Consider the following 23,542-nt stretch of genomic DNA (forward strand, 5'->3'; position numbering starts at 1 on the left):
TAAGTAAGGGGCCCCGCCTGCTAGCCTGCTCCCTAAAATATCCCTGGTTTGTTCATTTCTATATATAGGGTGCCTACATTCTGCATGAACTGGTTGCATGGCAACATGTGCAAAGTGTTTTAGATACCTATTAGGTCCATAAATTACCATATAGCATACATTCAACACAAAAAACAGCGACAATTTGTTGTTGACAAAGGACAGCTGGGCATATAAAGGGCCCCATTACCTTCAGTAGCTAAGGGCCTCATCAAACCTAAATCCGGCCATGGACGGACTGCCTCAGAAAGTGGTGGACTCTCCTTCATTGGAAGTTTTTAAGCAAAGGTTGGATGCTTTAGTTGAGATTCCTGCATTGCAGGGGGTTGGACTAGATGACCCCTGGATCCCTTCCAGTTCTGCAGTTCTGATTCCGGTTAGCTAATAATAATAATAATAATAATAATAATTTATTATTTATACCCCGCCCATCTGGCTGGGTTTCCCCAGCCACTCTGGGCGGCTTCCAACACAATATTAAAATGCATCAAACATTAAAAGCTTCCCTAAACAGGGCTGCCTTCAGATGTCATCTAAAAGTTTGGTAGTTATTTTTCTCTTTGACATCTGGTGGGAGGGCATTCCACAGGGCGGGTGCCACTACCGAGAAGGCCCTCTGCCTGGTTCCCTGTAACTTGGCTTCTCGCAGTGAGGGAACCGCCAGAAAGCCCTCGGCGCTGGACCTCAGTGTCCAGGCAGAACATTGGAGGTGGAGACGCTCCTTCAGATATATTGGACCGAGGCCGTTTAGGGCTTTAAAGGTCAGCACCAACACTTTGAATTGTGCTCGGAAACGTATCAGGAGCCAATGTAGGTCTTTCAAGACCGGTGTTATAGGGTCTCGGCGGCCGCTCCCAGTCACCAGTCTAGCTGACGCATTCTCGATTAGTTGTAGTTTCCGGGTCACCTTCAAAGGTAGCCCCACATAGAGCTCATTGCAGTAGTCCAAGTGAGAGATAACTAGAGCATGCACCACTCTGGCGAGACAGTCTGCGGGCAGGTAGGGTCTCAGCCTGCGTACCAGGAGACAACAGCCACATCCTTGTTGGCCCTCCTTTCCAATTTTAGCAGCCCATTAGCAGGCCAGCTTTATTCTACCCTCCCTTCCTTGCTGCTTTGGAAGATGCTGACACAGATCCTCACATCTTCGGTGTTTTCTGAAAAGTTGCCTCTTTGCCTGCTCTTCTCCACCTGGGCAGCAGGCCAGGAGGATGTGGCGTCCTCCGTCAGCTTCTGCTGCCGGGATTTCACAGCCAGCCAGCCGGCCATGGGGGATTCCTGGAGCCATTCCTGCTTCGGCTTTCTGGATTATAAGACAGAGAAGTTTGCGCTCACCAGGAATAGGAAGGTCGGAGTCTTGCACCGGCTGATCCAGCTGGGAATCGTGGCCTACATCCTCGGGTAAGAGCTGCGGAAGCAGCGAGACGGGTGTTGAGAAGCCTTTGAAATTGCAAGTCACTGACATTTCTGGGACGTTGCTGGTGAGATGGTGAATTGCTGCATTGGGTGGATTTTCAGTCCTCAAGCCTGACTTCTGGCTGTCTTTTTTAAGTGCCCTAGAAGCAGCCTCTTTTGCAGAAGGAACTGCAGTCGTGCAGGGATCCAGCTTCCTCACACATCCCACCTATGCCTGGGGTTGCCACATTCCTCCAGCTAGCCCTGCTCCTCTGCCTTTTAACGCCGACGTCGGAGTTTTTGCCCAAATGAATCACGGAGGTGAAAGCAGGTAGATTGCTTGCAATCCCCAATTCGCTGAATGGGAAGCAACACACAGTCTTCTCCACCCTTGAACTTTGGAACTCCCTGCCTATTGACATAAGGCAGGCACCTTCTCTGTACTGTATTCTTTTCAATGCCTGCTATACAAGAAAAAAATCCTGTTTAGACAAGCTGACCCAGGTGCTTAGAAAGCTGGTGAAAGTTTCAATTTGCTTTTAGTCTTTTGTTATTTTAACTTTTTGGAAATCTTATTGTTCTTAGGGATAATTTTATTGTTTTATCTTTTTGTTGTAAACCTCTTTGAGGTTTTTCTTTTTACAATCAAGCAGTGTATAAATGTTATGAAACGATTAAATAATTTTATTTATTTCGTAACATTCACATACCCTGGATTGTAAAACAAAACAAAACCTCAAAGCAGTTTTTAGACCATACATTTAAAGCCTTCCTCTCCCTCCCCCAAGCATACAGTGGTACCTCAGGTAACACACCCTTCAGGTTACATACGCTTCAGGTTACATACGCTTCAGGTTACAGACTCCACTAACCCAGAAATAGTGCTTCAGGTTAAGAACTTTGCTTCAGAATGAGAACAGAAATCGTGCTCTGGTGGCACGGCAGCAGCAGGAGGCCCCATTAGCTAAAGTGGTGCTTCAGGTTAAGAACAGTTTCAGGTTAAGAACGGACCTCCGGAACGAATTAAGTACTTAACCTGAGGTACCACTGTATTGGGAACTGCAGTTTGCCCATCCCAGTGCTACAATTCCCAACCCTCTCAACAAACTACAGTTCCCGGCATCTTTTAGGGTTGGGCTTTAAATCCATGGCGTGGGTGTGTGGTGCCTGCAGCTCCCATGAGCCTCTGTCAACACAGCCAGCGCTGAGTGAAGATGGGAACTCCAGTCCAAAACAACTGTGAGGCACCGAGTTCAAGAAAGGCTGCAAAGGGAAACAGTTCCGGGCTTAATAATAATAATTTTATTATTTATACCCCGCCCATCCGGCTGATATGAGTTATTGCAATCGTGCATGCTGAGGCTCAGGGATGGGGGCCACATGACTGAGGGCCACATGAAAGTGGTGGGCGGGGCCAGAGGCAAAAGTGGGTGGAGCAACGAATGCAAATTTCCCCTTTTCCCAGTAGGCTAGTTTCAACACACACTAGTGCAGCTATCGCAACCTTCCTCCCAAACAAGGGGCGTGATCAGAGTTCAAGACGGGCAAAACACACTCAAGGGGTGGATCTACACATAGGGGGAAAATGCTATAAAGAAATCAGAAATTGTTATAACAAAAGGAGGAAAAAACGCTATAGAAAATCGCATAGAATTTTTTTTGCTCTCTGGTGCCATCTGTTGTTGTGTGTTTATAATGCATTCAAGATGCTGTTTTCTGACTAACGTAGCAGAGTCCAAGCAGTGCATGAGTCAGGGCTGGGGAGAGATGTGGCTGGGGAGACTTCCGAGGGCCAGATAGAGAGGAGTGGAGGGCCGCATTCATTCCTGGGGTTCCCTGCTGCAGAGGACCTTAATGAACAGGCAGGCTCAAATCCATGCTTATTTATGGTATTGTAAAGTTGGAAAAGGCCTTCAAATGGGCAGACTCCTTTGTACACATAGTCAAAAACTAAATAACAGTCTAATCTCTGAAGGGATGAAAATGTGTAAGGTTGAGGAGCTTTTTTTCCAGGGTGTTCCACCTCAGGGGTGCCACCACAGAAAAAGGCCCCGCTCCTTGCAGCCACCTGGAAATGCTGAGGCAATTGTAGCGGATGATCTCCAAGGGTGGGACAATGTATCTGGAGCATGGAAGGAGGGTTCTTTTAAGTGTGCATGTTAAGCATCTTGGACCCCTGTTCTTTCTGCTGCCTTGCAGGTGGGTGTTTCTAGCCAAAAAGGGCTACCAGGAGAAAGATACTGACCCTCACATCTCAGTCATCACCAAACTGAAAGGGGTTTCGGTCACACGCGTCCAAGAGCTTGGGGACCGAATCTGGGATGTGGCAGATTATGTGAAACCCCCTCAGGTATCCTTTCTTTGGCCTTGTGGCCGCAAAAGAGTTACCCATCTGGATCAGGCCATATGAAAAATTGAGACAGAGAAGTTTGTGGTAATACTACTACTACTAGTAAAGTTACAAACAGTAGTAAAGTAGTGGTAAAGTTACTAATAGCGGTAAAGTTGTGTTGTTTATTTATTTTAAATGCTTTATAAACCACTTTGTTTCTTAAAAATTCAGCAGTGTACCATATAAGAACAAACAATAGCATTAAACCAAAAATAAAACCAATAAGATGCATATCCAAACAAATAAAATGGGGCATTTAAAAAAACAGCCAACAACTAAATGTATGTATTTTGAAACATTTCATAGGGGGAAAATGTGTTCTTTGTGGTGACCAATTTCATTGCTACTCCGAAGCAAGTGCAAGGATCATGTCCAGAGGTACGTCGCTGGCTTTTCTTTATCGATACTTTTTTGCTTCCTCTACAGTTGCTGGAGGGAGGAACCTTTTGGAGCCAGATACGACTGGTGGGCGGGGCCAGAAGCAAAAGTGGGAGGAGCAACAAATGTAAATTTTACTGTTGTACAACAAATTGGTGCCAGTGCAGAGGTCACATGCAAGGCAGAGGTCACATCCGATGCTGTTCTTTATCCAGGCAAGCAGGGGTTCAAGGACACACCCCAGCCCCTGGAAAAGATAAGGGAACTAGATTAATAGACAAATAGAAAAATTATTAGAATTGGCACACAAATTCTTCCCAAGGATTGGACTAGAATTTGGGAATCACAACCCTTAAAATCTGTTAAGTTGTGGGTGAACATATCAGGCGACACAGCGATTCTTCAAACAGCTCTTGTTTATTCGCAGGCCAGAACAGAACTGAACTGAAGGGTTCAGCCAGCCTGCTTATATAGAGCTCCACTAGAACGCAACAGTAACCATTTTCTGTAACTATCCAATCATTGAACGTCACTTTCAATCCCTTATTTGCATATGTGGACCTGAGTGAAAACTATCTACAGTATCCCCCTGCTGGCCCAGGGTGAGAACTTCAGTACATAACAGAATCTGCTTTCAGTTTTCTTGCAGAAAACTCAATGAAACTCATTGAAATTACTACACAGGTAGTATTGCACTCCTTTGCAAATGTCAAAAATATTTAATTATTGGAGGGGTTGCAGTAGTTGGAAGGGACCCCGAGGGTCATCTAGTCCAACCCCAGGCAATTCAGGAATCTCAGCCAGATCATACATGATTTTACTTGGACTTTGTTATTTTAAACCACGTGCAACCGTACACATTCTGTGTCCCTACTTTACAGTTTTGTTTTTCATCTTTTGATCACCGTCAGGTATTATAATTGTCCTCTCTGCTTTATATACAGTATTAAACAAAATGAAAACAAACCTTTATTGTTTTTAAAAAAGGATATGTCCCAGCTAGACTAAAACTCTTGAGGAGAGTGCAAGGCAGGGCCTGGGAGAGATGTGGCCTGGAAGGGGTTGTGTGGCTTTGGGAGGGCCAGATAGAGAGTTCTGGGGGCCGCATTCAGTCTGGAGCTCCCTCACTACTGCTGTGCAGTTTGACCGAGCCCGGGAGAAGCACCTCTCAACCATTTGCCAGCTCACAGCCCAAATCATAGACCAGATTGCATCATTGTAGGCATCACAGAGCCTAGGGCTTGCAGATCAGAAGGTTTGGCGATTCGAATCCCCGTGACGGGGTGAGCTCCCGTTGCTCGGTCCCTGCTCCTGCCAACCTAGCAGTTCGAAAGCGTGTCAAAGTGCAAGTAGATAAATAGGTACCACTCCGGCGGGAAGGTAAACGGCGTTTCCGTGTGCTGCTCTGGTTTGCCAGAAGCGGCTTAGTCATGCTGGTCACATGACTGTCTGCGGACAAACGGCGGCTCCCTCAGCCTGTAAAGCGAGATGAGCGCCGCAACCCCAGAGTCGGTCACGACTGGACTTAATGGTCAGGGGTCCCTTTACCTTTACCTTTAGGCATCACGGCAGCTTATTCTGTGTCGGTTCAGATAATCCAACATCAGGCATCCCCAAATTTGGCCCTCCAACTGTTTTGGGACTACAACTCCCATCATCCCTAACTAACAGGACCATGGTCAGGAATGATGGGAAATGTAGTCCCAAAATAGCTGGAGGGCCAAGTTTGGGGATGCGTGTCCAACATCATCGCAGCAGCAAGGGGCTGGCCAAGTTGCCCTGAGACCCTGTGTCAGGTCTGTGGGTGCCCATTCCTGCTAGAGCTTTATAAAGGCATACCAAGCGGACCCTCTCACAGGTTCCTCTGCGGATGTTTTTCCTTCCCAACAATTGCCTTCTCCTCCTCCAGCACCCTTCCATCCCCGATGGGAATTGCAGGAAAGATGAGGACTGTTCGCCAGGACAGCCGGTGGTCCACGGAAACGGTAAGGAGGTCTGTTTCAGTCCTGGTCCCTACCCGCTGCTCTCCGCATCACCCACATCTGAACGCCGAATTTAGCACCAGTTTCTCAGCAGTTACAGCAGGGGGAGCCATTTTCCGTTTCGCTTCAGGCTGCAAAATGTACTGGGCCGGCCCTGCCAATGGAAGTTGCAATCCGAGAATATCTGAAGGGCACCGGGTTGGGGAAAGCTTCCCTCTTGTTTTTACATTTCTCCTCCGCATCCTTCCCTCCATTCCCCAAAAGCAGCCATCCGTGCCATAAGTTACAAAAACCTCTGGATTTCTTACTAGCAGCCTTGTTAGCTGTTGTTGCTGAAAGATTCCAAACCACCGATGCCAATTGGAAATCAGTGCAGTTTATGTTGGGGATAATTCAGACAGAAATTCCCAGGTGTCAAAAAAGGCTATTTATGTATGCCAGTACTGCGGCCCGGGGACTCGGGTGGTGCTGTGGGTAAAACCTCAGCGCCTAGGACTTGCCGATCGCAGGGTCGGCGGTTCGAATCCCTGTGGCGGGGTGCGCTCCCGTCGTTTGGTCCCAGCGCCTGCCAACCTAGCAGTTCGAAAGCACCCCCGGGTGCAAGTAGATAAATAGGGACCGCTTACCAGCGGGAAGGTAAACGGCGTTCCGTGTGCTGCGCTGGCTCGCCAGATACAGCTTGTCACGCTGGCCATGTGACCCGGAAGTGTCTGCGGACAGCGCTGGCTCCCGGCCTATAGAGTGAGATGAGCGCACAACCCTAGAGTCTGGCAAGACTGGCCCGTACGGGCAGGGGTAGCTTTACTGCAGCCTGTGTTTTGTTAGCCCAGAAATGGAAAGCGAGCAAGGTCCCGACTAAAGAAGAATGGCAACTTAAATTGATGAAATATGCACGGCTTGTGGACCTAACATATAGAACAGGAGAACAAGAAGAACATAATGTTTAAAGAAGATTGGAAAATGTTTATTGATTATATGGGGGAAATTATGTACACTTGAAAACGTTGGCAAGCATTAAGATAAATTCAACAGTGTAAATAAGTTTTGATGGATGTAATAATGGAATATTGAATGGTTTAGTTTATGTAAAATATGCAGGGATTTATGTTATGCAAAATGAACCATGGAAAGAGAAGAAGTCATTGATATTTTAAGGTTGTTTAAACAAATATTCTAAAATGTAAAAGAGAAAATTTAATACAATTTTGTTGGAAAAGGAAATCAGTGCAGTTTGGAAAAGTTCAGTCAGCCACCTTGATTTAAACAGCACCCAGTTGTATCTGAGGAACCAGCAGGCAAAATTTGGCCACATTATTCCAAGAGGGGTCAAAATGCATAGTGAATATTTTCTAAAACATATAGCAGATGAAGCCACCTCATACCGAATTAAACCATTTGCCCATCTAGCTCAGGATTATCTGAGCTTTTCGGGGTCTAATGGGCAAATATGTCAATCTCAGTATCTCTCAGTTTCTGCTTTTCCCAATTTCATTTATTTAACAGCATGCACATACAGCTTGAGTGTCAGAAAACCTCTAAGTGGTTTCCAAAAATATAGGCTAAAGCAATACTTTACATGGGGGAGTTGGGCTGCAATGTACCTTGAAAGGAGTAAAGGGCTTCAGTAAAAAGAAGACATAACTGATATGTGGTTTGGTTCTCTTGCAGGAGTAAAAACAGGGAAGTGTGTCCCCTTTGATGCATCCCATAATACCTGTGAGATCTATGGGTGGTGTCCGGTGGAAAACAAGACCTTGTCCAGGTATGCAAGTTGTCCTCTTTGATCTTGTTTCAACGGCTACCTGTATCTCTGTCCCCCAAACCCACCGCAAGTCAGTCAGACATCTTCAGCTGGAGAACAGGTAGTAGCTGCTAACCAAAGAAGAAATTTGGTTGGGAGAGATGGCCTTTCCCACAAGGTGTATTGCTGGTCAAATAGGCATTGCAGGTCCCCCCCCCCCCCAGATGATACCAAAAGCCTTGAGAACCTGTTTAGCCAGAGGGAAAAGTAAGGCAACTACATCGCGCTTGGTACCAACTCCTCTTTCAAACCACCTTCAAGGGCGGGGGGAATTAACACTATTTTTGGTCTCCAAGAGAGAACTTTGCCCAAATTATTTAAAAAAACCACACCAAATTAAATACTTGTTTAGCTAAGCCTAACAAATATGTAGGCGGCTGCCACTGTTTTTAGCTAATCTTTGATTTTAATTACTTTTTAAATGTTTTAGATAGCTGCTTTTAACTGTTTTATTTATTTATTCGTTCTTTTCTAAACTGCTTTGAGGGGTTTTTTTCTACTTCTTACAATCAAGCAACATATAAATGCCATGATGTATGGATAAGTAAATACAAAATCAGCCACCACGTATTATCAGACATCCACTAGAAAATTCAATTTCTCATGGAAAGGTAGCTTAACTTGTTCCCCAACAGCCTGCAGGTTGTAAAAACCAAATGGTCGCATTCCTTCCACGAATGCGTTCATAGGCCCACTTATTCTGTTTTTCACCTAGGAAACCACTCTTGGCTGAAGCGGAGAATTTCACTCTCTTTATTAAAAACACTGTCAACTTTACCAGGTTTAACTTCTCCAGGTAAGGGCTGAGATCTTTAAAGCAGGGTGGGGGGCGGTTTTCACAGAGGGTTTGGGATACTGTTTGCAAACAGGAGTGTCACTCATGGCACCAACACACAGCCTGCTGTTGACACAGGTTAGATAGATTTTACAGGTTTCTGCATAGTCTAGAAACTCTGCAAAGTTTGTAACAGTGCCACAAAAGATGTCTTCAGGTTCTTGCTTTTGGGGGGTGTTATTGTTTTATATTGTATTGCAGGTGGTTTTTTAAAAGTTTTTATTTATACTTTTCAGATTTATACATTTAAATAATTTTACAATCATTTTAACATATCCTTCCCCCTCCTTCTGCGGTTCCTTAAATTTATTTTTTAATATCTTCTGCATATCCAAATTCATTTAATTTGCTCATTTAATTATCTACATTAAATATATACTCTTTGGAAACTGCAGGTTATTACAATAATCCTGCCAATGTTTTTATCTGTTTGTAATTTATCTGCAAATATTCAACAAACCATTTCCGTTCCTTTATAATAAAGAAAAAGTTTATCTTGATTTCTTATTCTTCCGGTAAGTTTCACCATTTCTGCATTTTCCATACGTTTTTGTATCCATTCTTCCTTTGCTGGGACTTCTGCTTCTTTCCATTTTGGAGCAAGTAGCATTCTTGCTGCTGTAGTAGCATATATAAATAAATTTCTATACAATTTAAGTAGTTCTGTCACTATAATTCCCAGTTTTGTGCACTATATGATATGGCAGCATTTCAACTTAATGGGGTGTGTCTCTGTGCGCACGGTATTTGCTGTTTTTGTCATCTGTTTGGTGACTATTTTAGTATTAGGTAAAGGGACCCCTGACCATTAGAGGTCCAGTCGTGGCCGATTCTGGGGTTGTGGCGCTCATCTTGCTTTATTGGCCGAGGGAGCCGGCGTACAACTTCCGGGTCATGTGGCCAGCATGACTAAACCGCTTCTGGTGAACCAGAACTGCGCACAGAAACACCGTTTTAACCCACAGCGCCATCCGCGTCCCTTTTTAGCATTAAGTGGCATATAAATAAAGGAAACAATTCAATTGCAAATAAAGGTGCCACCAAGGCTCTTTCTCCCAAGCTGCTATTACAACAGATTTCCGAAAGACTTTAATTTTTCTCATGCTTTCATTCAGGACAAACACGCTGAAGACGACGGATGGCTCTTACTTCAAGGGTTGTCGATATGATGCCGTGGATGACCCTTATTGTCCCGTTTTTCGCATTCGTGACATGGTCGAGGCAGCTGGGGAGAGCTTTGAGGAGCTGGCTCACCTGGTAGGCCTCCCCTTTTGCTTCAGCAACCCATCCCACAAATGCAAGCGCGGAGGGCCAGTCACAAGAGACCAGGGCCCTGCGGGACTTTCCACATCTTTCCACAGGGCCTGCAAGACAGAGCTGTTCCGCCTGGCCCTTGGTTTGGACTCAGTCTGAACCTTATGTTTCCCTCCCCTTTTGGTCTTGATTTATAAGCTTCTTTAAAATGAGGCTGCATTTTAAATTGCATTTTAACCTGTATTTTAAATTGGTGTTTTTTTCCTCCCCCCCCCCTTTTTCCTCTATGATGTTTTTACTGTGATTATATTGGTGTTAGCCGCCCTGAGCCCAGCTTTGGCCAGGGAGGGAGGGGTATAAATAAATTATTATTATTATTATTATTATTATTATTATTATTATTATTATTATTATTATCTCAATACTAATAGATCCCAGTGCCTTCTGTTCATCTCCCCCATTAATCTTGTGGCATTTGGTGGATCCCACACAGGGGGGCGCTATCAGCCTGCGGATCGACTGGGATTGTGACTTGGACCAGCCTCCTTCCAGATGCAGGCCCTGCTATTCCTTCACTCTGCTGGAAAAGAAATTTAACTTCAGGTGGGCACAGCGGCAGGCAGGAGGGTGTGAAGGAAGCAGCGGGCAAGCCAGCCGTTCTGTCGGCAAGCCAGCCGTTCTGTCTTAAGTAGGAAGGGGGGCGGGGAGGATTCAATTCTGCTTGCATTTAAAGGCGAACATGCCCAATTCACGTTTATTGAAACAGTACGTGAAACGAAACACAGCAATGCTTCGGAATCTACACTTCTCTGAATTTTGCAATGCCGAGAAATGTGCAAAAAAATGTATATGTTAGCAAAAAAAAAAAAAAGAACATACGCAAATCCACCAGGGGGAACTACTTCACAATAATTTGTATATTGGGGGAAATTGCATATGTATTGGGAAAGAGCTGCGCTAAAAAACTGAGGCTCAGTGGTTTAGACCACAGCGCCACCTGTGCTCCTATACCTTCCTATTTATACAAGCCTTTGGAATCTGAAGCGCAGGTGATGCTGTCAGGGCAAACTGTCTTTTAATAGCTGGCTCCGCATGTGTTCTGATGTATTTTGATGGTTGTTGTTAGCTAGTTCATTGATATTTGCATTTGCATTTCATTATGTTGCTTTTAAGCCAACTTGCCCCCCAACTTGGCAGAAAGGAGGGATATGAATATAATCAAAAACTAAATAAATAATATGAGAGGTCAGGCACTCCTCGCAGGATCTTGAACCCAAGTCGTCAAGGGCCCTGCCGGTCGATACAAGAACCTCAAATGTGGTCCAATAGCATGTGGACCAAGCCACAGCTTCTGCAAGTACAGTGGTACCTCAGGTTACATACACTTCAGGTTACATATGCTTCAGGTTAAAGACTCCGCTAACCCAGAAATAGTACCTCAGGTTAAGAACTTTGCTTCAGGATGAGAACAGAAATCGTGCTCCGGCGGTGCAGCAGCAGCGGGAGGCCCCATTAACTAAAGTGGTGCTTCAGGTTAAGAACAGTTTCAGGTTAAGAACAGGCCTCTGGAACGAATTAAGTTCTTAACCCAAGGTACCATTGTACTCTGCTCATCCGCCTGCTTTCTTTCTTCAGAACTGCCTCCTATTATCGGGACCCCCTGAACCGACAGTCTCGGAGCCTGTTAAAACTCTATGGTATCCGCTTTGACATTTCGGTCCACGGCCAGGTAAGGACCTCTGAGGCCCCATGTGCAGCGGACCCCTAGGGGAGGAGGTGCCCTGCAGGGATCCCACTCATTGCCCCCCCAAGTGTTAGAAACTGAGATATAAAAGCTAGGAGCTAAAGGGCACCTTAAGCCGAGGTTATGGGCGCAACAATGGAATGTCTAGGCACATTTTTTTAAATAACAAGAATACATAGCTGAAAATGAGTGAACTGCAGCTAAAATATTATGTTCATTTTTCACACGGTCTAGTCCTTCCCCTGCCCACCCCCCCCTAATATTCTGTTGCGCCACAGGCAGAAGGAGGGGGGGGAGCTTATATTCCCAATTATTTGTGCCTTTTATTTACCGTTTGCACAGAAGCTCAGTGCACCAGTGGCCTCACTTAGTAGGTGACAACTTTCTATATAGTGCAGAGGAAATCCCGAACTCACCAAGTGTTTGAGGCCCATCAGCTACCCTCACCTGGTTTAGCCAGCCAGTCGAAGCCATTCCCAGGGTCTGGTTTCTGTCGTGTGATGAAAGCTTCTAAGAGCCACAAATGAGAGCTGAGTGCAGGGTGGGGATGAAAGACAGACAAAACTCAGAAGGAGTGCAGCATGTGTCCCCCACCAGAGTTACTACCCCTCCCCTAATACCTTAAAGGTAAAGGTAAAGCGACCCCTGACCATTAGGTCCAGTCGTGGCCGACTCTGGGGTTGCGGCACTCATCTCGCTTTATTGGCCGAGGGAGCCGGCGTACAGCTTCCAGGTCATGTGGCCAGCAGGACTAAGCCGCTTCTGGCGAACCAGAGCAGCTCACGGAAATGCTGTTTACCTTCCCGCTAGAGTGGTACATATTTATCTACTTGCACTTTGACGTGCTTTCAAACTGCTAGGTTGGCAGGAGCAGGGATCGAGCAATGGGAGCTCACCCCGTCGCAGGGATTCTAACCGCCAACCTTCTGATTGGCAAGCCCTAGGCTCTGTGATTTAACCCACAGCGCCACCCGCGTCCCTCCCCTAATACCTTACTCTCTTTTTATTACTCAGGCTGGGAAGTTCAGCATTATTCCCACCGCTGTCAACTTGGGAACAGGAGCTGCCTTCCTTGGAGCTGTAAGTATGACCAGTAGAATAAAAAAGGCCCTTTCGGACTACAACTCCCATCAGCCCCTGGCATTGCAGCTGTACCGTGCCCCTGGGGCTGATGGGAGTTGTGGATCCAAACAAACAGAGAGCGCCATGTTGGCCAAGGCTGGTCTGGATGCTGAATGATGTCATACTGGACTCTTGCCATCCTAGGCTGCCGTGGTTTGCGACCTCGTCCTGCTGTACCTCGATACGAAAGCCGAATTTTATCGGAGCGAGAAATACGAGGAGGTAACAGCGATCGGATGTGGGCTGATCTGGCCTCTTGCTTTTGTTTATGTGGATGCGGCTGCCTTTGAATTCCCTCTCTCTCCACCATGCCCTTTGCTGTAAACATCCCTTTGCTGCTGCCTTGCCTGCATGCTCCGGTTCCGTCCCATTTAGCACTCACTGTCACGCCCCATCGTCCCGCTGTGGGGAATCGCAGCCTCAGCAGCCCCTCATGCTCCCTGGGGACTGGCAGCGACTGGTCAGGGATCTTGAGAGGGATTGTGTGTCTGAAGGTGTCTGGCTCCCCAAGCCTTTACTTAATTTTGTTGGGGGGGGTGTCCCTGCTAAAAGCAGAGGGACACAGTTGCCGCTGTGGTCTAAACCACTGAGCCTTTTGGGCTTGCCAATCAGAAGGTCGTGGTTTGAATCCCCGCGACGGGGTGAGCTCTCGTTGCTCTGTCCCAGCACCTGCCAACCTAGCAGTTCGAAAGCACACCAGTGCAAGTAGATAAATAGGTACCGCTGCAGCGGGATGGTAAACGGTGTTTCGGTGCACTCTGGTTTCCGTCACAGTGTTCCGTTGCGCCAGAAGCGGTTTAGTCCTGCTGGCCACATGACCCAGAAAGCTATCTGTGGACAAACGCCGGCTCCCTTGGCCTGAAGAGCCACAATCCCATAGTTGCCTTTGACTGGACTTAGCCATCCAGGGGTCCTTTACCTGTTACCTGGTAAAAGCATGCTTTTCTGCATGCTAAAACACAGCCCTCAGATCGTGGGGGCAGATTAAAAGTAAAACAAGGAGAGCCTGCTGGATCAGGCCAATGACCCCTTTAGTCCAGCATCCTGTTCTCACGGAGGCCAACCAGATACCTCAATGGGAAATCCACAAGCAGGATTCGAGCACAAGAGCCCTTTCTCTCCTGCTGTTTCCAGCAACTGGTATTCAGAAGCATTGCTGCCTCTAGTCACACAGTGCCTCCATTGAGCCATCAATAACCTGAACTCCCATGCATTTGTGTAATCATGCTTAAAATCCATCCAAGTTGGAGGTCCTTACAGGGGACAGTTCCACAGTTTAACCTGTGCTGTGTGGTGTAGTGGTTAAGAGTGGTGGAATCGTAATCTGGGGAACCGGGTTCGCTTCCCCGCTCCTCCACATGCAGCTGCTGGGTGACCTTGGGCTAGTTACACTTCTTTGAAGTCTCTCAGCCCCACTCACCTCACAGAGTGTTTGTTGTGGGGGAAGAAGGGAAAGGAGATTGTTAGTGTGATGGCCTGGGAATCTGATTCAGAGGCTGAACTGGAGGAATCCCAGCCTGCACAGGAGTCCCCGCCTCCAGGGCCGGCTGAGCCGGGACAGGGCCTTGAATCTGAAGAGCCTGCACCTGTGCCCAATCCTCAGGAGCAGACACCAGATGAATCCACTCTGGCTCCGGAGGTGATTGAGGACCCATTGCCTGCAGGTGCTCCTCTCCCAGCTCTGTCAGGAGAAGGTGAGGCTGCCTCTGGGTCCAGTAACCCTCCAGCCTCTCCTGAGCTGCAGAGGCTCAGGGCAGAGAGGTGGAGGGAACTAGGTTCTCTCAGGAGGAGTGCTCACCTTAAGGCCAGGAGAGGCGAGTCACCTGTGGACCGGGGCCACCCGATGCCTCAGAGGAGATAAAGGCCAGCCAGCCCAGTCCCAGGTTGCGGGAGCAACAACGTTGGAAACCTGTTTCTGCCAACACCCAGACCTGTTTTTCTGGCGTTCCCGACCACGCCCGGCTTCTTGCTTTGGACCCCGCTTCGCCCTTGGTGGACAGTCTCCAGACCCTCAACCCAGGACCGGACTCTGACCACGCCTCACAGTAACCTCCCCCCCGGGACCAACACAGCTAGCCACTTTGAGACTCCTTAAGGCAGTGGTGTCCAAACTTTTTTCAAAGAGGGCCAGATTTGATGAAGTGAAGGGCCATGGGGGCTGCCCAAAGGGCCAACCAAAGTTGTTGAGCTTCTTTTAGGATTGAGGTTGTTGAAGTTTTGGGGGGATTTTAACCCAGGAAAGAAACTGCCACAGAGGCTAGTTTAAACCGACCAGAGGGCCTGATTAGGTCCCCGAAATGGACTGCGGACGTGCCTGCCTTAAGGAGAGTGAAAGGCAGGATATCAAGTACAAACTCTTCTTTTTCATAATAATAATAATAATAATATTTATTATTTTCAATACATAAACATAACAAAAGAAAAAGTTAACAATAATAAAGGGAAAAGAATGAAACGGGAAAAAGAAAAAGAACAAAGAATATAAAACATAAAATACAACAAATCACCACATAAACTAAAACTTAATTAATTAATTAAAGTCCATCTTCATAAACATATTATTTGACGTCCTCAAATCTCTTCCATCTGAGTTTCTTAGTAGTTATATATAGCAGTTTACAATATCATTATTTCATAAAACCATATCACAGTCCAAACTCTTCTTCTTCTTCTCTGTCCCAAATCGTCCAAAATTCATCTTCATGGGCTCTCCATGAGTTCTGGTGTTCTGAGAGAGGGGAAAACCTTTTCTCTATCTGCTGTCTCCCTGCCAAGCATGCTTTGGTCCCCTTCTATCATGTTTTGCGTGCCTTTTCGCTAAACTAAAAAGTCCCAAACACTGCAACCTATCTTTAGTCCCCTTCTTTATTTTGCTTGCCCTTTTCTGAACCTTTTTCCAATGTCCACAGTACCTTTCTAATATGTTCCCTGTTCTACTTTTCCAGGCAAAGCCTCCAAAAACCAAAGTTGACGCAGCCACACTAGCCCTACAGACCACGGGCAAGAAATCTCAGGAGAGACCTATTGTGGGATAGATGCTCAAGCAGAAGGGCAAGATCTCTCCTCCCTGCTTTGGATGCATTTGGCCCTCCAGGAAACCGAGACTTTGGTGTCCAACTGGTGTATTGCTTGAAAACAGACTCCTCCAACCAGGTGTTTTGGACTACAAATCCCATCAGCCCCAGGGCTGTGCTGTCTGGGGTTGATGGGAATTGTAGTCCAAAACAGCAACACAGAGGTAGAAAGCCCCAGGGCGGCCTTTCCCAAATAGATGCCTTGCAGAGGTTTTGGACTACAATTCCCAACAACCCTGGGAGTTGTAGTTTGGCGAGGGCTGGTATAAACAGTCTCAGATACCAGGGTGTGGGAAGCCCATCAACCCCACCCCTCTCTCTTCCTCTCTTCCTCTCTCAGATATAGAGATTCCACTTGGAATAATTCTCAGCCACACTTCTGTCGAGGGAATCAAAACCTCCCCACATCAGCCACATCAGTTTATTTTCCTGCTTCTGCCTAAAGATCACTTTCAGATGAAACCTCCTTTTTTCACCCTTTGCTACGGGACTTGCAGGTTTTCATTACTTACTTGGGGAACTTGTGCATTTTCTTGGCGTTTATTTAAATTTATAGCCCACCACGCCTCCCTGAAAAGGTGCTCAGCGTACATACGATGAGAAGGTCCCTGCATTGCAGCGGTTGGACTAGATGACCCTTGGCGCCCTTTCCAATTCTATGATTCTGTAAGGGTCTCTTTCTCTTTCTCTCTCTGACTGTAAACTGTGTATTGGGGCACGTGACAACAGGTGCTCCATCAAGTACTCAGGTCCCAGGTCAATTAATAAAATTAATTTATTATTATCACCATCGTCAGTTTATTAATCACCTTCTACACAATCCTCTCAAGGCGATGTACAATAATAATAAAAACAGTTTAAAACACACACACACATTCCCAGAGTGGTTTAGCAATCAATCCCTCTTGAATATGATAGCCATGTTCAAATATATAAAAGGATGTCACATAGAGGAGGGAGAAAGGTTGTTTTCTGCTGCTCCAGAGAAGCGGACACGGAGCAATGGATCCAAACTACAAGAAAGAAGATTCCACCTAAACATTAGGAAGAACTTCCTGACAGTAAGAGCTGTTTGACAGTGGAATTTGCTGCCAAGGAGTGTGGTGGAGTCTCCTTCTTTGGAGGTCTTTAAGCAGAGGCTTGACAACAATATGTCAGAAGTGCTCTGATGGTGTTTCCTGCTTGGCAGGGGGTTGGACTCGATGGCCCTTGTGGTCTCTTCCAACTCTATGATTCTATGATTCTTCCTAAGGAACTCTGGGAATTGCAGCTCTGGGAGGGGGAAGAGGGGCTTGCCTCATAACTCTCAGCACACTTAACAAGCAAACACATCCCAGGATACTTTGGTGGGAGTATCAGCCAGCTTCAAATGTAGCCATGCTGTGCAAAGGCCAGGATAAAGAGGAGCATCTTTGATATATGATGAATCATGTGCAATGATGATGCCCGACGCAGCTCTGTAAGGAGGGAGTTCCACATCTTTAGGGTTTGCCTGCATATTTATTTCTTATTTAATTTGAAATATACTCAGAGTCGAGTGTGGATTTCATGCTCTTTATTCAGATCATAGTAGTGAGGAATGCCAGTTCCCCCAAAATGTCTGCTTTATATACATTATTTACACAATGGGCCCCATGTGATTGGCTAATTCCGGGATTCTCCTGTAGGCCAATCAGGTTGCGGATTCACTTCCACCTGGAGCTGGATTGGGTGGCTCCTGCGGACCAATCAGACTGCTGCATTCTGGATCCTATTGTTCTAGGACCAATCAGACTGCTGCATTTTGGATCCTATTGTTCTAGGACCAATCAGGCTGCTGTATTTTGGATCCTATTCAACTCAGTACATAACATAATTATTGCATTTATATCTCACCTTTTTCTCCAAGGAGCTCCAGGTGGCATACACAGCCCTCCCCCATCTCAGTTCAGTCCCTACAACAACCCTGTGAGGCTCTCAGGTTGGCCTAAGAGACAGTGCCTCGCCCGGGGTCGCCCAACGAGCTTCGGATGGCCGAGTGAGGATTTGAACTCTGTTCTCTCAGATGTTACTTGACGACAGCATGCTGGCCCTCAGTGAGGACCACCGCCTCAAAGGGAAGACACCCCCCGCCCGTCGCTCATTTAGCGCCCCTGTGCAGAAAGCAGGGCGGAGTCAGGGCTGATGGACAGCCGAGCCCCCTACTGGCTGCCCCTCACACCCGGGCCCAGCCCGCCGGGCCCCTCCTCGAATTGCTTCAGGTAGAACTGCCTGGCTAGCTGCCTGGTCATCCCCTTGAGAGCAAAGACAGCCGCCGTGATCTCGGAGGCAAGGAAGAAGAGGAGGACCAGGTGGACGGCCGTCTCCAGCGGCAGGCGGATGATGTGCTCGTCGGTCAAGATGAACAGCAGGACGGGCGTCTCAATCAGGAAGGAGAGAAGGACGAAGCCGGCCAGTTCTGGGACCTGTGGGAGCCAAGGAACAGAGGAAGCTGCCTTGTACCCATCCATCCAGCTCAGTATTGTCTACACCAGACTTCCTCAAACTCGGCCCTCCAGATGTCTCAATCATAGCTGTCAACTTACAGATTCGAAAATAAGGGACCAGCAGCCTCGAAAATAAGGGCTCAGCAGCCAAAATAAGGGATTTTCAGAGCACAGGTATGTTTGACTTCTGAGCCCCTACAAGCCAAAGGCAGAAAACCCAGCCAGCCGCCAAACGAAGCCTCAAGCGGTGGTTCCCACAGCGCAGCAACCCAGCAAAGCGGATGCAGCAAGGAAAACCACTGTCACCTCTCCACTGGGAAGCGCTGAGCAAAGGCGAGTCCCCAGGCAACGCGGCCGATTTGATCGGCACAAGGCATGCAAGCTCCACGCCCCCCCAGTTGTTCTTAGACTCCTTATTGGGTGAGCAACACAGCCAAGCAACACAGTTGGAGCCTCCCTGGCAGGGAGGGAGGGAGAGGAGCTGCTTCCTTTGAAACCCGGGAAATTAAGGGACATCATCAATAAGGGACAGCAGCGGGACACGGCGCTGGGATAAGGGACTTTCCCGCCAAATAAGGGACGGTTGACAGCTATGGTCTCAATTCTTATATTGGCTTCAGTTCCTTCTTATAATTTCTTAAAACTCTATTTAATATTATTCTTGTTATTCTTTGCAGACTTTAGCAACCCTGCACTTTGTTTGAACTAGATGTCCCTTTAAAAATTCCTTCACCTTACAGTATAAAAACCTGTGATTGGAAACACTCTGTATCAGTCTTTAACATCCGCAGTCAGGAGTGCTTCAGCCCTGTTTTTTAGTTTCTGCCTGTCTTTGAGTATGTTTGAAACTTAGATTATCTCGTATTCCTTTGTAAGTTTTTCTTAAAACCATTTTTGTAAAATCAGGGATGCGTTTCAGCCCTGCTCTTGATTTTGCTGGAAATCATTGAAAACCATTTAAGGTTTAGAATGTTCTCTTAAACAGGGCTATGTTTAAAACTTGTCATTGAGGTTTTTATACCTTTTTTGTAAACTCAAGGAAGCCTCTCAGCCCTGTTCTTGAGTTTGTTTGATATCGCTTAAAATCATTTAAGGTGTAAAATTCTTTATTTCCTTCTGAGGAAACTGATTAGTTCAGTGAAAAGAGTTTTGTAGCCGGCATCTCGTTAAGTCTTTGTTTAATTCTAGGTTAATTTTTCCTTAAATTTTTTGATTTTTGTTACTCAATTCTATAGTCGATTACCTCTCGTTTCAGGGATTTTCACAGCAATTCTTTTGTTTTGTGTAATGGTCTACACTGACTGGCAACGGCTATGCTGGGTTCTAGATAGGGGAAATTCTAGCCCTACCTGGAGAGAGTTCAAGGCCACATCCCAGCAAGGCAAAACACATTGAAGGAGGGTGCGAAGAAACGAACAGGGGCAAGAGAAATTGATGAACTATGCAGAGCTGGCTAAACTAACATATAAACTGCGAGATAAGGACAACTGTGACTTCAAAGAAGAATGGGAACTTTTTACAAATTACTTAAAAAGACAACAAAATGAATTGGACTCCTTGGCAGGTTTTGAATAAACATACACAAATTTATTGATTGTTAACATAGCAGGTAGCTAATATAAGGATTTCTACAATTTCACAGTATGCATTTGTGTTGAAAAATCAGAGAGAGGAGCTGAGGGAAGTCTGGGGGGAGGGCTTGATGGGGAGGGGGAAAATAATGAATATGATTTGATATTTTGATATGTTGAAATTGTTAATAAAAAAAAAACTTTAAAAAGAAGAAGGAGGAGGATGCGAAGAAGAGAGGAGAGTGGCCTGGAGAAAATCCTGGGGCCAGGCAAAGAGGTCTGGAGGGCCACACTTGGCTCTCAGCCCTAAGGTTCGCCATCCCTGCCTTGAGGCCTTACCTTCTCCTGCAGATTTCCAATAAACCCCAGGTAGAGCCGCAGGCCTTCGGCTGAGATGATCATCAGGTATGCACTGACCAGCAGGAACTGATAGTAAGCGGGCAGTAGGCTATACTGAAAGGAGGGTAGAAAGCGAGAGAACTAGTTGAAAAGAACAGTCCTGTTCCGTCTAACTTAGAAAGATGAGATTGTAGAGTTGGAAGGGAACCCTAGGGTCATCTAGTCCAACCCCTTCAATGCAGGGAATCACAGCTAAAGAATGTTCAGCAGATAATAATAATAATAATAATAATAATAATAATAATAAAAAATTTTATTTATATCCCGCCCTCCCCAGCCGAAGCCGGGCTCAGGGCGGCTAACAACAATAAAACAGTACAAAAGTACAGCACAAACAACACTCTAAAAGATGACACACACCCCCCCAAAAAAACACCTGACCCCAGCAGCTTTGGGGTTTCAGGCTGGTCTGTCCCTCCCCACCTGGAGATGCCAGGAATTGAATCTGGGGTCTCCTCCTTCTACGTATAAGGCAGATGTTCTTCCGCCAAACAACAGCTCAGGTTAATAATAATAATAATAATAATAATAATAATAATAATAATATATTTATACCCAGCCCATCTGGCTAGGTTTCCCCAGCCACTCTGGGCAGCTTTCAACACAATATTAAAATACAGTAATGCATCAAACATTAAAAGCTTCCCTAAACATGGCTGCCTTCAGATGTCATCTAAAAGTCTGGTAGATGTTGTTCTCTTTGACATCTGGTGGAAGGGCGTTCCACAGGGTGGGCGCCACTACTGAGAAGGCCCTCTGCTTGGTTCCCTGTAACTTGGCTTCTCACAGTGAGGGAATCACCAGAAGACCCTCAGCGCTGGACCTCAGTGTCTTGGCAGAACGATGGGGGTGGAGACGCTCCTTCAGATACAGTGGTACCTCGGGTTAAGTACTTAATTCGTTCCGGAGGTCCATTCTTAACCTGAAACTATTCTTAACCTGAAGCACCACTTTAGCTAAGGGGCCTCCTGCTGCTGCCATGCCGCCGGAGCACGGTTTCTGTTCTCATCCTGAAGCAAATTCTTAACCCGAGGTACTATTTCTGGGTTAGCGGAGTCTGTAACCTGAAGCGTATGTAATCCGAAGTACCACTGTATACTGGACTGAGGCCGTTTACGGCTTTAAAGGTCAGCACCAACACTTTGAATTATGCTTGGAAACGTACAAAAGAAAGGGGGGGACCCTGACTACCTTCAGTTCCAGCATGACCCCCTCCGACAGGCACCAGAACGGGGAGAAGAAGGCATTGAAGTACAGCATCATCTGTAACGGCAGACTGGAAAGCACCGTGTGGTCTGGAAAAGACGCCAAAGATTTGTAGCAGCAGCAGCATCTCAAGGAGAAAACAGCCTCCTCTGGATCCGTTTGCCAGTGGCACTGTGTTTTTTCTCATTAGAGCTTTGGATAAGGCAGCTTGCCAAGGGATTGCCCAAAGGTTGAATACAAGGTCAGCAGTTAATACAATTCAAAATGACTGTGAAACAACCAGAGGCTCTTGCATAGCTTTTAACTTGTTGAATTTATATCCCACCCTTATAAACGTCAACTTGGTTTGGATTACAGCTTCCCTACAAGACCATCTTGCCCCATGCAGTCCCCACTCAACTGCTCTGATCTGCAGAACTAGCACTTTTACGGGTTTTTAAGTGATAACCGCACTTCGGAACTCCCTGCCGATTGACATCGAGTAGGCATATTCCCGGTACTCTTTTCGGCGCCTGCTAAAAACGTTTTGGTTTAGGCAAGCCTACCCATAGTTAAAAGCTTTCCCAGATCTTACTAAAGCCCACTCCTCAAATCTCATTGTACCTGGGTGGTAGCTCTGTGCCAGGCCGCAGTCGCCAGTCTTGTTGTTGATGAAGAGGGACCCGCTGAAAGTTGTCAGCCCCCTCCGCAGGTTGGGAGGCAGCGGAGTCTGCAGGGCCATCACCCCCAATGCATGGGGGGGGGTCGCCCTCTGTTCCCCCACCCACCCTGCTGCTCTTGACCTGAATCAGGCAGCGCTGGGAAAGAAGATCTGCTAATTGCATTAGGAGGCTGGGCAGCACAGCTGTCACTCAGACATATGGCTGGTGGAGGTTAATCCGGCTGTGCTGGGAGGAGGGGAAAACCCAAAAGTTTGCTGGGTAAGGTTGTCACATCTTTCTTTGCCCCTTTTCTAGTGCATTTTTGGAGAGATGTTTGCAACTCCTATGCCTTTATGAGCACTTTCTGCCTATGGATCTTAGCAAGTGATGCAGAAGTCTCCCGGGCTGTTATTTATTTAATAACAACAATAACAGTAACAACAACAGTTTATTACTTATACCCCGCCCATCGGGCTGGGGCAACAAAACATTAAAAATACATTAAAACATCAGTCATTAAAAACTTCCCTAAACAGGGCTGCCTTCAGGTGTCTTCTAAAAGTCAGATACAGTGGTACCTCAGGTTAAGAACTTAATTCGTTCTGGAGGTCCATTCTTAACCTGAAACTGTTCTTAACCTGAGGTACCACTTTAGCTAATGGGGCCTCCCGCTGCTGCTGCGCCGCCACCACACAATTTCTGTTCTCATCCTGAAGCAAAGTTCTTAACCCGAGGTACTATTTCAGGGTTTGAGGAGCCTGTAACCTGAAGCGTCTGTAACCTGAAGCATCTGTAACCCGAGGTACGACTGTAGTTGTTTATTTCCTCGACCTTCCTCCCAAAGGAGCCCAAGTTTTCAACTACACAAAGCAATTAAAACATCTAAAAATTCCAACACAGATGTTGACAGGGAAGAGATCTCTACTGAAAAGCCTTGTTGGAAGAGGAATGCTTTCAAGCAGGCACTGAGAAGACAAAGGGGGCCTAATATTTATTGGAAGGGAATTTCAAAGGGTTGGTGCCACCACACTAAAGGCCCTGTTTAAGTGAGGAGAAAACCTCCTGATAAGATGTTGTCAGCAGGAGCCCCTCACTCGCAGATCGACTGGGTATATAAGGGCTGAGGTGATATTTCAGGTATCTTGGTCCTGAGCTGTACAGGCCTTTATAAACCAGAATCTAACCCCTTAGCCTGGTAGGTAATTGGTAGGGCTGGCTGGGGTTGTTGGTAGTTGTAGTTTAAG

At 46.5% G+C, this 23,542-nt stretch overlaps 2 protein-coding genes across 3 annotated transcripts; one reads left to right on the forward strand and one right to left on the reverse strand.

The window, feature by feature from the left end:
- Positions 1–565: 565 nt before the first annotated feature.
- P2RX6 (purinergic receptor P2X 6) lies at positions 566–16,143 on the forward strand. Of its 2 annotated transcripts, XM_081892423.1 has the most exons (12): positions 570–1,440; positions 3,634–3,784; positions 4,133–4,204; positions 6,114–6,189; positions 7,855–7,948; positions 8,703–8,783; positions 9,938–10,079; positions 10,570–10,679; positions 11,712–11,805; positions 12,835–12,900; positions 13,087–13,164; positions 15,888–16,134. In XM_081892423.1, the coding sequence occupies exons 1-12, from the start codon at positions 1,007–1,009 to the stop codon at positions 15,975–15,977; spliced, it is 1,488 nt and encodes a 495-aa protein (XP_081748549.1). In that variant the 5' UTR covers positions 570–1,006; the 3' UTR covers positions 15,978–16,134. The 2 variants fall into 2 exon arrangements, with proteins under 2 accessions (XP_081748550.1, XP_081748549.1); XM_081892424.1 differs by lacking the exon at positions 8,703–8,783 and having other exon boundaries at positions 566–1,440; positions 15,888–16,143.
- A 1,121-nt stretch (positions 16,144–17,264) lies between these two features.
- LOC309359105 (transmembrane protein 17B-like) lies at positions 17,265–22,540 on the reverse strand. The gene is made up of 4 exons (XM_081892585.1): positions 22,261–22,540; positions 21,643–21,746; positions 20,392–20,505; positions 17,265–18,460 (listed from the first exon to the last, which is right to left on the reverse strand). Exons 1-4 carry the CDS (start codon positions 22,376–22,378, stop codon positions 18,197–18,199), a joined length of 600 nt encoding a protein of 199 aa, XP_081748711.1. The 5' UTR covers positions 22,379–22,540; the 3' UTR covers positions 17,265–18,196.
- Between the last annotated feature and the right edge of the window lie 1,002 nt (positions 22,541–23,542).

This window comes from Podarcis melisellensis (assembly GCF_964234715.1).
Source record: "Podarcis melisellensis genome assembly, chromosome: 16".
NCBI lineage: Eukaryota > Metazoa > Chordata > Lepidosauria > Squamata > Lacertidae > Podarcis > Podarcis melisellensis.